This window comes from Natator depressus, chromosome 2 (assembly GCF_965152275.1).
Source record: "Natator depressus isolate rNatDep1 chromosome 2, rNatDep2.hap1, whole genome shotgun sequence".
Taxonomy (NCBI): domain Eukaryota; kingdom Metazoa; phylum Chordata; order Testudines; family Cheloniidae; genus Natator; species Natator depressus.
Window position 1 is genome coordinate 248,276,264 of NC_134235.1, and position 16,238 is coordinate 248,292,501.

Genomic DNA, 16,238 nt, shown 5'->3' on the forward strand with positions numbered 1-16,238 from the left:
TAGTATTCAAGGGCTAGCAGGTCTATGGTATAACAAACAAACAAACAAAACCAGAAAAAAAAAAACCCGACAACCAAGGAGAGTATGGGAAGGACATAGGTAGAATAAAAAAATGCTGATTCTGCTCATTGGGTTGGGGAGGTGGTTTCCCCACAGTGAGTGGAAGAGAGAAGCTGCCTCTGGCATGGGTTTCTAGTTACTTTTTAAAAAAGTATAAAGAAATGGGTTATGTTACAACGGCAGATTGGAGCCAATGAACCTAATGAGTTAAGTAAGTTTCAAATTGAAATTTGAAGGAGAAGATGACTATTTGGTTCAGAAAATCAGGGAGGCTGTTCCCAACATATGGGGTAGCATAGATGAAGGCACAAAGATGAGTGTGAGAGAAAAATTTGAAGGGGAGCAATTAGATGTAAGGCTTGTGCAGAGTTAAATGACTGAGAGAACAGTAATTAGAAATAAAATCAGAAATGTAGGCAGGATTGGAGCTCTGCTGGGTCTTGAAGGCAATCACTAGAAGCTTGGTCTTGATACAAAGAGCAGTGGGTAGCCAATGACGGGCTTTTGAATAGGAAAGTGGCCTGTCTTGTTGTTCAAGAAAATTAGCAGGAATGAGCTGTGACCAAAACCTGAACTTTGTCACTAGTTTTATAGCACTGTGCAAAGACTTTCCTTCAGTCCAGGAGTCTGTAAAACTTCTGGTTCCTCTGTATCCACAACCACAACAATTTCATGCTTGCTTTGACAGCTTGCCATTTTTTATCCCTGCATCAAGCGTTGAATGTTCTGAGAGGAGCCCTATATGCCGTCACCTTTAGCTGTGTCCTGACTGGAACATGGGCGATCTGACCTAGTGATCAAGGCAGGAGTTGGGATTCAGGCCAGGTCAGACACTAGGAGCTCAGAGTCCAAGACAGGCCAGAGGGCAAACCGAAAGTCCAAGTGTCAGGACGCAGCCAGGGGTCAGGTTATCAGGAGATTAGAAGCAGGAGATGAACTTGACAGCAGAACCACGGCTCGATAACCAGAGTGAGACCAAGTTGGGATACCCGGAAGTCAAGCCCAGGTAGTGGGAGCAGGAAGCAAAAGGCATACAGTCCAGAGCACAGTGGATCCAGTTGCATGGATGACTTCCTGTTCCTGTGCTAGGTTTAAATAGGGGCTGTGGACCAATCAGGACTTTCAGCATTCTGCCAATCAGCTCCCAGGACTGAGGTCCTCTGTCTGAGATCAGCTCCTAATTTGACAACAGTTAGCAGGTTCCTAGGTGGCAGGTTGGAACCAGCTAGCTCCAAATAGTCCTGTGGACCAGCGTTCAAGACACACAGTCCCTGAGAATCTGATGTAATTTCATCTACCCGTTGTTGGTCATCTTGAAAACTCTATACCTTCCTTTAGTCTTTTATTATCTTTGAATATACAGTGTGGTGATGGAAAAAGACACTTGTAGTTTCTTGATAATTTGATTTTTTTTCTAATGTCCTGATGAAATATTTTTGCAGTAGAAAACCAAAGTAACATTGGTTCTGGGAACTTTTATGTATCACAGCATTAAAAACATCTAATTCATTGTTTTTAACACTTCCCTCACAAAAGTCAGTCAGTTACAACAATTACATACTTGTTCTTGGCCATAACTTGTAGTCCAGTTTTAGAGAAGTGTTGCTGGAAAAGTAAGTTTTCTAGTCAGCAGCTATGGCAAAAACTCCCTGTGAGGATTTATTACTTCTGACTGCTTTCTCTCTTCTTCTTATAAATTCAATAAATGTTGATATTCTTCATTTTTTATTTGGTTCAGATGATATATACCACCTTGTTTATAAAGTGTGTGTTTTGCGTAAATGCCAAATGCTTTTCATTGCCAATGTAGTTTTAGCAGATGGGTGTGAAGAGTTCAATTAAATGTAATTAGGGCTTCCATCTCTTCCCCCCCCCACACACACACATTTTCTGTATGTGATGCTGTAAATCAGCATATTTTTGGCATTTTTCAGTACTTCTCAGAGTTATTCAGATCTTGCTCTTCTCTTATCATCCTATTTTCCATTCTTTTGAGAAAAGTGATGAGGTATCCACTAACTGACACCTCAGGAATCAGCATAAAATTTGGAGAAGGGTGCGCTCTAAATCTACTTTTGTCGTTCATTATGTGCCATTTTGGGTCACTATTTTAAAACAGAAACTTGAGGCCTTAAGTGTCATTAACACTGGTATTTATTACAACTTGATAATTCAAAGTTTTGAGTAACATTTTGAATCTTTGAATGTTTTCATTAATCTCATTCATTTCTCTCTCTCTCTCTCTCTCTCTCACACACACTCTCCCTCCTCCATCACCCCACCACCACACCGATATCTTCTAAAGGCTTAATCTGGCTGGAAAATTATAATGTTCTAAGGGTTAATCCTACCAGACCTCTCTTGCATGCATTCTTAATCTGTACAATTTGAGTGTTGGATATGAAATTATGCCACTGGTTGTGTAGCAGTTATAACACAAGCATGCAGCTTCAGTTTGCGAAGCTTCCGATTGTAGGCTGCATGGTTTCAGCACCTCACATTCAGTCCCATCATTTACTGTATACAGCATCCTAGATCATAGATTCAGTGAATGTATGGTCTCTAAAAGTGACTTTGTCACAGTGTTTTCAACCTTATAATAGTTATAGTCTTACTAGTTAGAGACATTAGTAACATACATAGGTAGAGATTGGAAGTCTAGTAGATATTAAAACTGTCATCTGCGTATGCTTACAATATCACTTAGAATCATAGAATATCAGGGTTGGAAGGGACCTCAGGAAGTCATCTAGTCCAACCCCCTGCACAAAGCAGGACCAGTCCCCAACTAAATCATCCCAACCAGGGCTTTGTCAAGTACTTTGATAAGTACTTATCTTAATGTACTGAATGTAGGTATCCACTATGCATTCTACCCTACAGGACTCTTAACCTCTTGTGTGCCATGTCTTCACATATCTGGAGCTATATATTTCAATGGCAAGGACATTTTTACAGCAGAGCTGTAATGACAGTAAAAATGTATCTTTGATAGCCAGCCTTGTGGCACCCGGAGCTCAGCTCTGTAAACTTTTTGCAGTGAACCCCTCTTATTCATATCAATTTTGAGTGCTGAACAAGAGGTCATTGAACCTCTGTCTTCAGTAAGGGTTGTAAAATCTTTCTTCTCTGTACGTTATGTTGGCATTCTCTCTCTCTCTCTCTCTCTCTCTCTCTCTCTCTCTTTATAGCCTTGCTGCACAAAATACTCGGCAATAGCCACCCCCAATCAACTGGGTTCTTTTGTAGGCCTGACAGTTTCTCTTTTATACTGCAAATGAAATAGCCATTTTTCCCTGCCAATATACCTTCAGTTGGCAGTGCAGATGGTCGTTTCTCTGAGGATGTGGATTGGTCTGACTTTAAGAATGTCTGTGTAGCAGTTAACTTAGACATGTATCCTTGCAAACTCTTTGCCTTAAAATCAGTTGTCAGTTGCCAGGAGATTGTAAGAGCATTATTTATGTCTTGTGTCCAAGCCTTGAAATGTTGGAGAATTAAGGTAATGTAGATTTTCTCTGTTCTAAAGAATTAAGCAGATATCATATTAGAGTACATGTTCCTTTGTGTCAGTTGATGCTCTTGTACTCTAATATGCCAGTAATCCTAAAGTGTATATTTTTATAATGAAAAATTAGCTCACCTGGTACTTTATATGCTTTTATACTTTATATGCTTTGTTATAAACCAAAGACCTATTTTTCATCAGTTTATTCCAAATTTTCTTTAATCCCGTATACCCAAAAAAATATTATTGCCTTGGAGAAAAAGTGCAAAAGCATGTTACAGTGCTTTGGGGACTATAATGAGATCCAAGAAGTTAAAGGACTGATTAACTGAATCAGAAAGGTGTGGTGAGATAGATGATAGAATTTTTTCCCCCTTGAATAAAGAGGTTCTGTCGCAGGGTGGCTGGCTTCCGTGAATGAAGTAGGTCCATCTCCCCTGTACCCGAACAGGTGCTCCCATTTGGCCAGTTAAGAGGGTGGGTCAGCACCAGGGGACTATAGAAGATCAGGGAGAGACCCAGAGAGGGTGGGATCCCAATGAGTCAGAGCAGACTGGTTAGTCAGGAAAAGCAGGTGAGAGCTGCCAGAAACCAAGGGACTTCCCAGAAGGAAGCGGAATGTGGTTCCTGGGAGAAGACTGAAGGGAAGAGAGCAGCAAGAGGGGTTTGCTGGCTGATGTTCCCCAGCTAGAGAGCCAGGGCTGAAGGCAGGATGAGCTTACCCGCTGATATCTCCAGGGCTAGAGAGCTGGACCCAGAACTTTGAGAGATCCTGGGGGAGTGAGGCCTTCTCCCATGGCAAGGATGATCCCAGCAGAGAGGCTGTGGGAGTTTCCGCTGGGAAGAGTGGGGGTGCACTCCAGTTGGAAGGGCTGGGGTGGCTGTCCTGGCGGAGAGACGTGAGAGGACTATGCTGGGGAGCCAGGGTGGAGCTGGGGTGTGGTGAGGGCACCAGGGCTGCATTTGATGTGTTGTCTGCACTATGGTATTGGGACTTGTGTGGATGCGGGGCTTTCTTTTATAACAACTTAGACCCACAAGACTATTGGCACTGAGAGAGGCTGTTTGGACTGTTACAGGGGAATCTGAAAGGGAAACTAAGCCCTGGTCTACACTACGAGTTTAGGTCAAATTTAGCAGCGTTAGATCGATTTAACCGTCCACACGACGAAGCCATTTTTGTTGACTTAAAGGGCTCTTAAAATCGATTTCTGTACTCCTCCCCGATGAGGGGATTAGCGCTGAAATTGACATCGCCGGGTCGAATTTGGGGTAGTGTGGACGCAATTCGACGGTACTGGCCTCTGGGAGCTATCCCAGAGTGCTCCATTGTGACTGCTCTGGACAGCACTTTCAACTCAGATGCACTAGCCAGGTACACAGGAAAAGCCCTGGGAACTTCTGAATTTCATTTCCTGTTTGACCAGCGTAACGAGCTCATCAGCACAGGTGACCATGCAGTCCCAGAATCTCAAAAGAGCATGGACCGAATGGGAGGTACTGGATCTGATCGCTGTATGGGGAGAATCCGTGCTATCAGAACTCCGTTCCAAAAGACAAAATGCCAAAATATTTGCAAAAATCTCCAACGGCATGATGGACAGAGGGTACAACAGGGACCCGCAGCAATACCACGTGAAAATTAAGGAGCTCAGGCAAGCCTACCAAAAAACCAAAGAGGTAAATGGCTGCTCCGGGTCCGAGCCCCAGACATGCCACTCTCTGATGAGCTACATGCAATTCTGGGGGGGGCCCTACCACTACCCCACCCCGTTCATGGACACCTGCAAGGGGGAAGTCTCATGCAACAGGGATGAGGATTTTGGGGATGAGGAGGAGGAGGATAGCACACAACAGGCAAGCGGAGAAACTGTTCTCCCTGACAGCCAGGAACTGTTTATCACCCTGGAGCCAATACCCTCCCATCCCTCCCAAGGCGGGCTCCCAGACCATGAAGCCGGAGAAGGCACCTCTGGTGAGTGTACCTTTGTAAATGTAATATACGGTTTAAAAGCAAGTGTGTTTAATGATTAATTTGCCCTGAAGACTTGGGATGCATTTGCGGCCAGTAGAGCTACTGGAAAAGTCTGTTAACGTGTCTGGGGATGGAGTGGAAATCCTCCAGGGACATCTCCATGAAGCTCTCCTGGAGGTACTCCCAAAGCCTTTGCAAAAGGTTTCTGGGGAGGGCAGCCTTATTCCATCCTCCATGGTAGGACACTTTACCGCACCAGGCCAGTAGCATGTAGTCTGGAATCATTGCATACCAAAACATAGGGGCGTATGGTCCTGGTGTTTGCTGGCATTCAAGCAACATCAGTTCTTTATCTCTCTGTGTTATCCTCAGGAGAGTGATCATCCCAGAGAACTGAGTGGGCGGGGGTTTAGTTGGGTTTGTGCTGCACATTAACCCAAAAACCACAGCCCCTCCTTTTAAATGGCCAACCCAACGGGTGCTTGGTATGGGAAAGGAAGGCGCTGCTGTTTGAAACCATTCCCACATGTTATGAAGGTTGAAGAAGCCGAAAGACTGGCTTACCATGGCTGCCTGCAAGCCTAATTCTATTGCCCGGCCCTGCGTGTGTGATCTCTCACACCAAACCAGCAGGCCCTCAATATAAGAGGCAAAATCCGACCTTGTACCGAAAGCACATGTGCTATGTAATGTTAACAGCTTGGTTCACCGTGAAAGAGTCTACCTGTTGTTCTCTAAAATGTCTTTTTAAATACTACTCTCTTTTTTTCCCTCCCACAGCTGAAAATGTTTCAACGCTCCCCCTATCTTCTCCGTCCCAGAGGCTAGCGCAAATAAGAAGGCGAAAAAACACACTCGCGATGAAATGTTCTCTGAGCTCATGCAGTCTTCCCGCACTGAAAGAGCTGAGCTCAGAATGCATGTAGGCAAACAATGTCAGAGTCCAAGAAAGCAGAAAATGAACGCGAGAACAGGAGGGATGAGTGAGACAAGAGGTGGCGGGAGCGAGATGAGAGGTGGCGGCAGCGCAATGAGAGGAGGCAGGATGCAATGCTGAGGTTACTGGGAGATCAACATGATATGCTCCAGTGTCTGGTGGAGCTGCAGGAAAGCCAGCAGGATCACAGACCGCCGCTGCAGCCCCCGTGTAACCGCCCACCTCCTCCCCAAGTTCCATAGCCTCCTCACCCAGAAGCCCAAGAACACGTGTGGGGGGCGCTCCGGGCACCCAACTACTCCACCCCAGAGGACTGTCCAAGCAACAGAAGGCTGGCATTCAATAAGTTTTGAAGTGCAGTGTGGCTTTGTCCTTCCCTCCTCCCCTCATCCACCACCCCACTCAGTGCTTCCCTCCTTCCCCACCCCTCCCGGGCTACCTTGGCAGTTATCCCCCTATTTGTGTGATGAATTAATAAAGAATGCATGATTTTGAAACAACATGACTTTATTGCCTCTGCAAGCGGTGATCAAAGTGGGGAGGGCAGTGGGCTTACAGGGAAGTAGAGTGAACCAAGGGGCCGGGTTTTCATTAAGGAGAAACAAACAGAACTGTCACACCATAGCCTGGCCAGTCATGAAACTGGTTTTCAAAGCTTCTCTGATGTGCAGCGCGCCCTGCTGTGCTCTTCTAATTGCCCTGGTGTCTGGCTGCACATAATCAGCGGACAGACGATTTGCCTCAACCTCCCAGCCTCTCATAAACATCTCCCCCTTACTCTCACAGATATTGTGGAGCACACAGCAAGCAGCAATAATAATGGGAATATTGGTTTCGCTGAGGTCTAACCGAGTCAGTAAACTGCGTCAGCACGCTTTTAAACATCCAAATGCACATTCTACCACCATTCTGCACTTGCTCAGCCTATAGTTGAACAGCTCCTTACTACTGTCCAGGGTGCCTGTGTATGGTTTCAGGATATCTATAGGCATTTCAACATCCCCAACAGTTATTTTCTGGTCTGGAAAGTAAGTACTTTCCTGTAGCTGTTCAAACAGACCAGAGTTCCTGAAGACGAGAGCATCATGTACCTTTCCCGGCCATCCCACATTGATGTCGGTGAAACGTCCCTTGTAATCCACCAGTGCTTGCAGCACTATTGAAAAGTACCCCTTGCGGTTCATGTGCTGGCTGCCAAGGTGCTCCGGTGCCAAGATAGGGATATGTGTTCCGTCTGTCTCCCCACCACAGTTGGGGAATCCCATTGCAGCAAAGCCATCCACTACGACCTGCACATTTCCCAGAGTCACTACCCTTGACAGCAGCAGCTCAGTGATTGCGTTGGCTACTTGGATCACAGCAGCCCCCACAGTAGATTTGTCCACTCCAAATTGATTCCCGACTAACCGGTAGCTGTCTGGTGTTGCAAGCTTCCAGAGGGCTATCGCCACTCGCTTGTGAACTGTGAGGGCTGCTCTCATCTTGGTATTCTTGTGCTTCAGGGCAGGGAAAAGCAAGTCAAAGTTCCATGAAAGTGCCCTTACACAGCCACCGAGAATCATCGCAGACCTGCAACACTATGTTATTCCACCAGTCTGTGCTTGTTTTCCGGGCCCAGAATCGGCGTTCCACTGTATGAGCCTACCCCATTGCCACCAGGATGTCCAAATTGCTGGGGCCATGTCCTCATCACTGTCGTCACTGCACTGCCGTCGCCTCCTCGCCTGCTCTTGCAGGTTCTGGTTCTGCACATACTGCAGGATAATGCGTGAGGTGTTTACAATGCTCATAACTGCCGTGGTGATCTGAGCGGGCTCCAAGCTTGCCGTGGTATGGCATCTGCAGGAGAGCGGAGTTGCAGCGGAAGCGGTGGCTGACGGATGCCATGAGAATAGATATTTATAGAGAACAACGAGAGGACTTGCGAGGTGGATTCGTGAGAGCAGAATTGCAGCGGAAGCGATGGAGGATGACAGTCAGCACTGCGCACGTTTCCCGAGGAAGAACACACGTACCCGGGAGCCCATGGCAGACAACATGGAGAAATTCGCTATTGAGACAATAGCAGTAGAGCAGAGTTGCAGCGGAAGCAGTGTATGACGACGGTTAGCAGTCCTACTGCACCGTCTGCTGCCAGTAGCACCCAGGACACAACAGCGGCGGTGTCGGCGAGCTGAGCTGAGCGGGTTGCACACTTGCCGTGGTATGGCGTCTGCGTGGGAAAAAGGCGCAAAACGATTGTCTGCCGATGCTTTTACAGAGGGAGGAGCAACTGACAACATGTACCCAAAACCACCCGTGACAGTGTTTTTGCCCCATCAGGCATTGGGAGCTTAACCCAAAATTCCAATGGGCGGCGGAGACTGTGGGAACTGTGGGATAGCTACCCACAGTGCACCGCTCCGTAAGTCGATGCTAGCCACGGTAGTGAGGACGCACTCTGCTGACTTAATGCGCTTAGTGTGGACATACGCTATTGACTGTGTAAAATCGATTTCTAAAAATCGACTTCTATAATATCAACCTAATTTCATAATGTAGACATACCCTAAGGCAGGTGCACCTGCATGCAGAACGAACTCCAGGTAGGATGGCCCTATGACAGATTGTTAGTTCTTGAGGAATTCTGTTTTCACGTATACAAATGTGATCATTAATGAACAGTACTGATTCCGTATAAAGTATTCTGTTGCCTGAACTCGTATATCATAGAATGACGGTAATTAGAGATGGGAAAGAGATACTAGGTAATCTAATCCATCACTTTGCGAGACAAGGTGCTCCATACTAGGTATAATGTGTTGATCTTTTAAGTAGAACATGATACTTCCTGTTTACTTTCACGTATTTTCATATTCTAATGTACACTGTTATTTCACAATATCAGAATTATACCATTTCTAGTAACAGCCCTTACCAACATGCATAGCCTCTGCATGCACTATTCTGAATTACTTTACAGGCCTCTTTACAAAAGAAATAGCTAAAATTAGACAATAGATAAAAAGTAAAGGAAATATATTCCACCATTAAAAAGTCTGAAGTTACCAGAGCAGATTTATTCATGTGAAGCAAACGGTTCTTGCAGCTGATGACAGTCTGTTTATATGGACAGCAGTAAATAATGAGGATAAATTTTGATTGTATGTTGGTGTTTGCCATTTTAGGGGATTGCCACATAATGCACCTCAGAAGGTTAAGCAGATTGTAGCTAAGGGTTGGGACTTTCCACAGTTCTCAGCATTGCCCTAGCTCTGCTTCCAGTGAAGTCAATGGGAGTTCTACTGTTCACTTGCAGAGTTAAGCAGCTCTGTGTACTCTTGAAAATCCAGCTCAAAAATCTTCAGCCAGAATGACCATGAGGAAGCACCAGATTCCACGCTGTCAGCCATCTTTGCAAAGTGAAAATCTGTAGAGTAGATACGTGGTTGTAACATTGCTTCTGTGATTAAGACCTTTGGCACTGTCTGGGCCTCAGTGGCTGACATGAGAATGGATTTTTTGATTTGTGCAATGAAGGGATTTCTTCTGTGAACTGTAGTTTTTGTATTCAGTTTCATCATAAAAAGAACTGCATGTCTGTTTTTCAGCGATGTGCATATTGTAAGCACCTTGGAGCCACTATCAAATGCTGTGAAGAGAAATGTACCCAGATGTACCATTACCCCTGTGCTGCTGGAGCAGGCACCTTTCAGGATTTCAGTAACTTCTCTCTCCTTTGTCCAGATCATATTGACCAGGCTCCTGAAAGATGTAAGTAAGCTACATTCAAATAAGAAAGTGAACTGTATATGGTTATTATATCACAGGTTCACACTCTGGTCATATAGGACTCCACTGTGTAAAATGCTGAGCATCCTAGCCCAATCCAGCAAAGCATATAAGTATGTGTTTGTATTTAAGTGTGTGAATAACTCCCTTGAAGCCAATAAGACTATTGGACCATGGTGGTCAGCACCCTGTGTACTAAGTATGGGCTCAATCCTGCATCGGGATTAACCATTTCTTAAAGTACTTCGGTAAATTAGAAAAAAATATAAAGATAAGTATATTTTAAAAAGCCATTAACCACAAATTTGCTTGAAAAAATAAAAAGGAAGTTTTCACTAAAATAAATAAAAGAAAAGGAGTACTTGTGGCACCTTAGAGACTAACCAATTTATTTGAGCATAAGCTTTCATGAGCTACAGCTCACTTCATCGGATGCATACTGTGGAAAGTATAGAAGATCTTTTTATACACACAAAGCATGAAAAAATGGGTGTTTACCACTACAAAAGGTTTTCTTTCCTTCCACCCCACTCTCCTGCTGGTAATAGCTTATCTAAAGTGATCGCTCTCCTTACAATGTGTATGATAATCAAGGTGGGCCATTTCCAGCACAAATCCAGGGTTTAACAAGAACGTCTGGGGATGAGGGGGTGTTAGGAAAAAACTGGGGGAAATAGGTTACCTTGCATAATGACTTAGCCACTCCCAGTCTCTATTGTATCCAATTTGCAAATGAATTCCAATTCAACAGTCTCTCGCTGGAGTCTGGATTTGAAGTTTTTTTGTTGTAATACCGCAACTTTCATGTCTGTAATCGCGTGACCAGAGAGATTGAAGTGTTGTCCGACTGGTTTATGAATGTTGTAATTCTTGACATCTGATTTGTGTCCATTTAGTCTTTTACGTAGAGACTGTCCAGTTTGACCAATGTACATAGCAGAGGGGCATTGCTGGCACATGATGGCATATATCACATTGGTGGATGTGCAGGTGAACGAGCCTCTGATAGTGTGGCTGATGTTGTTAGGCCCTGTGATGGTGTCCCCTGAATAGATATGTGGGCACAGTTGGCAACGGGCTTTGTTGCAAGGATAGGTTCCTGGGTTAGTGGTTCTGTTGTGTGGTATGTGGTTGCTGGTGAGTATTTGCTTCAGGTTGGGGGTCTGTCTGTAGGCAAGGACTGGCCTGTCTCCCAGGATTTGTGAGAGTGTTGGGTCATCCTTCAGGATAGGTTGTAGATCCTTAATAATGCGTTGGAGGGGTTTTAGTTGGGGGCTGAAGGTGACGGCTAGTGGCGTTCTGTTATTTTCTTTGTTGGGCCTGTCCTGTAGTAGGTGACTTCTGGGAACTCTTCTGGCTCTATCAATCTGTTTCTTCACTTCCGCAGGTGGGTATTGTAGATGTAACAATGCTTGATAGAGATCTTGTAGGTGTTTGCATTTGCTCCAACCCCTCAGACAGAGACAATGCAAACACCTACAAGATCTCTATCAAGCATACCAAGACTGTTGAATTGGAATTCATTTGCAAATTGGATACAATTAACTTAGGCTTGAATAGAGACTGGGAGTGGCTAAGTCATTATGCAAGGTAACCTATTTCCCCTTGTTTTTTCCTAACACCCCCCCACGTTCTTGTTAAACCCTGGATTTGTGCTGGAAATGGCCCACCTTGATTATCATACACATTGTAAGGAGAGCGATCACTTTAGATAAGCTATTACCAGCAGGAGAGTGGGGTGGGGGGGAGAGAAAACCTTTTGTATTGGTAAACACCCATTTTTTCATGCTTTGTGTGTATAAAAAGATCTTCTATACTTTCCACAGTATGCATCCGATGAAGTGAGCTGTAGCTCACGAAAGCTTATGCTCAAATAAATTGGTTAGTCTCTAAGGTGCCACAAGTACTCCTTTTCTTTTTGCAAATACAGACTAACACGGCTGTTACTCTGAAACTAAAATAAATGTTCAATGGAAGTGCAGACAGAATTGTTGCAGCCAGCCTGGGTTTAGAGTTGCTGTTCGTATACTGAACTGACCAACACCAGTGTGGGTTTTTCTCAATAATAGTAGACTCTGCAACTCCCTGCACTCTGATATGCTACAGCCCCAAGAACTCCCTGTCCATAGCCCATTTCAGACATAGCTACTTAAGGGTCTCATGTTTTCCATTGGAGACGGGCTACTGGAGTGCATGGATCACTTGTCTGATCCAGTATGGCAAATCCTGAATTCCTGTTTCCCTTCCACTGCTCCTCCTGCTTTTAAGGGAGGTTTAGCCCAACCTCCAAAGTGTAATTTGTTTACTAAATTATTCATACATTTGTAAAACATTCTTCTTCATCCACTATGATTCAGTCATGTGTTATAGCTGGAATGGGCAAAGGGGAAAGGGAGTGTGCAGGAATTCCTCCTCTGCCCTCTAGCCCACTTGGCTGCTCAGTCAGTAGTACAAGCTTGTCAATAGTACAAGTACATATGAAAAGTGCTGCTGCTCAGATGTGTCCAGGAGATATTTTCAAACAGCCTTTTCTTTCCACTGAGCTGCTTTCATGTCGACAAGTGACAGCGCATCCCTTGCATCCTGATCCTGCTTATTTTTCTGCTTAAGGGCAGAGCTGAATTTGAGGGAAGGAAGGTTGGAGAGAGCGGAGTCTCATGTATATACACCCCCTTCCTATTCAGCTATTAAATAACAATTGAAAGTGGGAAGTAGGCAAAATATTACACACAAGCAAATCTAATTTAAATAAACAGATTCCCTCCCCCCCCCCCCCCCAGATATATATCATTCGAATGGAGGGGTTGGCCACTAGTTGAAAGACAATAAAATCTGGTGTCTCCAGACTGCAGTCTTGGAAGCTCTTCGAGGTGGGCAAACTACGTCCTGCCTGGCCCCTGAGCTCCCGGACAGGGATGCTAGCCCCCGGCCCCACCCCTGCTGTCCCCCCTCCACCACAGCCTCAGTGCACCGCGCTGCCAGCACTCTGGCCCGCCACTCCTGTTGGGCAGCACAGGCGGCGTGGCTGTCTCTGGCCAGGTGGCGCAGCTGTGAGCTCCTGCTGCTCTGAGCAGCGTGGTAAGGGAGCGGGGAGAGGGGGGTTGGATAAGGGGTAGGGGGTTGTCACGGAGTGCCCGGGCGATGCTCTGGAACTGCTCCCCATGAAGCCAGTCAGGACTCTGGGGCAGTCGCCTTCCGGTGAGCAGCCTGTCTCCAGGGCACAAAGCTCACACAGCTTCCACCTTCCTGGGTCTGACCTCGGAGCATTCAGCATCCTCTGCCCCTCCGTGCGCTTCCCACAGCGAGTCCGCTTAGGCGGGGCTCCTGGGGAAGCCAGAGGGTCCTGCACCCCATCTTCGCAGTCAGACGGGACTCTCAGCCAGCCAGTAAAACAGAGGTTTATTAGACGACAGGAACATGGTCTAAAACAGAGCTTGCAGGTGCAGAGAACCGGACCCCTCAGCTGGGTCCATTTTGGAGCGCAGTGAGCCAGACAACCACGTCTGCACTTCACTCCATGTCCTAGCCAGCCCCAAAGGGAAACTCCCTCCAGCCCCTCCTCCTCTGGGCTTTGTTCCTTTCCCGGGCCAGGAGGTCACCTGATTCCTTTGTTCTCCAACCCTTTAGCTCTCACCTTGCAGGGGGGAAGGGCCCAGGCCATCAGTTGCCAGGAAACAGGGTGTCGGCCATCCTCTGTGTCCAGACCCCTGCACACACCTGCCCTCTAGGGCTCTGCAGTGATCATACACCCTTACCCCACCCCCTAGAGACTTAAGAACTGCATAGGGGAAACTGAGGCACCCCCACAATATTCGGAGGAAACATTAAGAACAGTCCCACTTCGTCACATCTCTCCCCCCTTCGAGATTGAACTGAGCGGGGTCACTTTACCCGGTGACCTGGGGAAGTTCGAAGCCACCAACGTTCCCATGGATGCCCCAGCATCTCTCCCATTCCTTGGTAGGAGTTACACCAGGCCCTTCCAGTTTCACGCCCTCCCTTAGGTCAGGGGTGGTTGATAGCACTCACAGGCCGCATGTGGGAAGGGTTCTGCTGCCCGTGCCCTTTGGCCACCCCAAAACCCCAGGGGGTCAAACTGGGATTGGGTCTTCTCCCCAACAAGCTGGCCAAACACAGCCACTTGGTTATAGGACTGTTTAACTTTCTTAACAGCTTTCACTCCATCTGAGACCTTCTCAAAGCTCTCCACACTGGGTCTTTCAACAGGACAGTCAGTGGATCCATTCACAACAGAAAATTTCTGGCTGTTAGGAACTGAAACTTTCTTGATTAAATCACTTTCACACCCTGTGGTTGCAGTAAACTGCTTGCAAAGACTCCATGAGGATTCCTTTCCCGAGGGCTTTTCTATGCAACAATTCACCCCTCCCAGAAATTCTGCTCTTACCCTCTTTACCTAGGGCTTGCTCTAGAGGAACACGTTCCTGAGCAACAACAGACTCTTTCTGGGTCTCCCTTACATCCAGAATTACCTCTGGCCCATCCGGTGGATTCCTACACAATCCCCTTTCAGGCAAACTGACAGACTTCCTAGATAAACGGTCAGAAGCATTCTCCTTCCCTTTGCCACACACAAGTTCAGGAATCTTTTCCTTCTTGCTACAGGTTTCCATACCCTCCATAGGTAACACAATGACATCACCTTCATGCTCTCCTTGTGCCCTGGCTAGGATCTCACCCTGATTAGACAGAGTTGTGACACCCTTTCCCAACCACACACTAGCAACAGGCAAAATACAAGCACCAGAATTGTCTGGTCTCTGGGATTTTACATAGACACTAACTGGATGCGACCTAGTTACAGGGCCATTCTCCCGAGCAGACCCAAACTTAGGACCCTTCCCTTCCTGGGCTTTAGCTGAATCCAGAACCAGCTCTGGGACAACTGCACGACCCTCAACCATCACAGGCTGCAAGGCCCCTTCTGTCTGCTCCACAGACCAAGACGAGCCGGACACACTTTCTCCTTTACCAGACACACAGTTTGGGATCTCATTCCCCTTCTCCCAGCACACGAGGCTGGTCACAGACAACTGCTTGGAGATCAGGGTAGCTCCCTCCACAGGCAAGTCAATACCCCTGACAGACACAGGCACGTTTCCTTCACTGTCACAATTCTCCACCCAGCTAACAGGTAAGGTCCAGGGACTCTCATCTTCCACTCTCCTCGCCTTCCCACCCTGCTGACTGGACAAAGCCATCAGATCACAGGGTTGCCTAGGCTCATCCAGACTTTCCTTACCCAACACCTTGCCACTCCCCACAGATCCCCTGCCCTGCCTGTGTCTCCCCCCACTCAGCTGGGGTCTTATCTTCCCCCTGGCTCAGCACTGCCCTTGCTGTCCCAGTGGGGGCAGGCAGCGAGCTCGCTGCTTTCCTCACAGCAACAGAGCCAGCCTGAGCCCCCTGAGCCCCCTCTCCGGTGTGCAAGGGCACAGGGAGCATCTCTCTGTCCCACCCAGCCCCAGGGGTCTGGTTACAGGCAGGCAGGTAGCCTGAGCCTAGCGGCTCCCCCCACCTGCCAGCCAGGTCATCTGCATTTTCACTGACCATTTCCCTCTCCGCCGATTGGTTCCCTGGATTCAAATTCAAACCCTTGGCAGTTACAGGAGCAGGGCCTGGATCCTGTCCCAAAGAGACACAGTCGCCCCACAACAGGGTCTCGCAGATGGTGTCCTGGAGAACCCCAACGACCAGGCAGCCCCACCCCTCCTGGGTCTGCACAGGGATCTGGGCCATAGGCAGGGAGAGGGGCTTCGTCCCTGGGACCCTCACCCAGCTCACACAGCCCCTCAGCATCTGAGGCTGCACCACCCAGGGCCTGACAACAGTTCTCTCTGTCCCAGGATCTCGCCACCCCAGGAATGTCTCCCCATTGACCGTCACCTTCCGCTCCCACTGGGGGTCCGAGAGGCCTGACCCCAGGAAACTCCACACAGACATATAGGTTGGGGTCGGGAGTGGGA

At 47.2% G+C, this 16,238-nt stretch overlaps 1 protein-coding gene across 2 annotated transcripts in view; it reads left to right on the plus strand.

Moving 5' to 3' along the window:
• KMT2C (lysine methyltransferase 2C) overlaps positions 1-16,238 on the plus strand; it is a 328,020-nt gene that overhangs the window by 167,214 nt on the left and 144,568 nt on the right. For both annotated transcript variants that reach the window (XM_074946303.1, XM_074946304.1), the window contains exon 7: positions 10,071-10,233. In XM_074946303.1, coding sequence (XP_074802404.1) covers positions 10,071-10,233 — 163 coding nt within the window. The remainder of the gene's footprint in view (positions 1-10,070; positions 10,234-16,238) is intronic.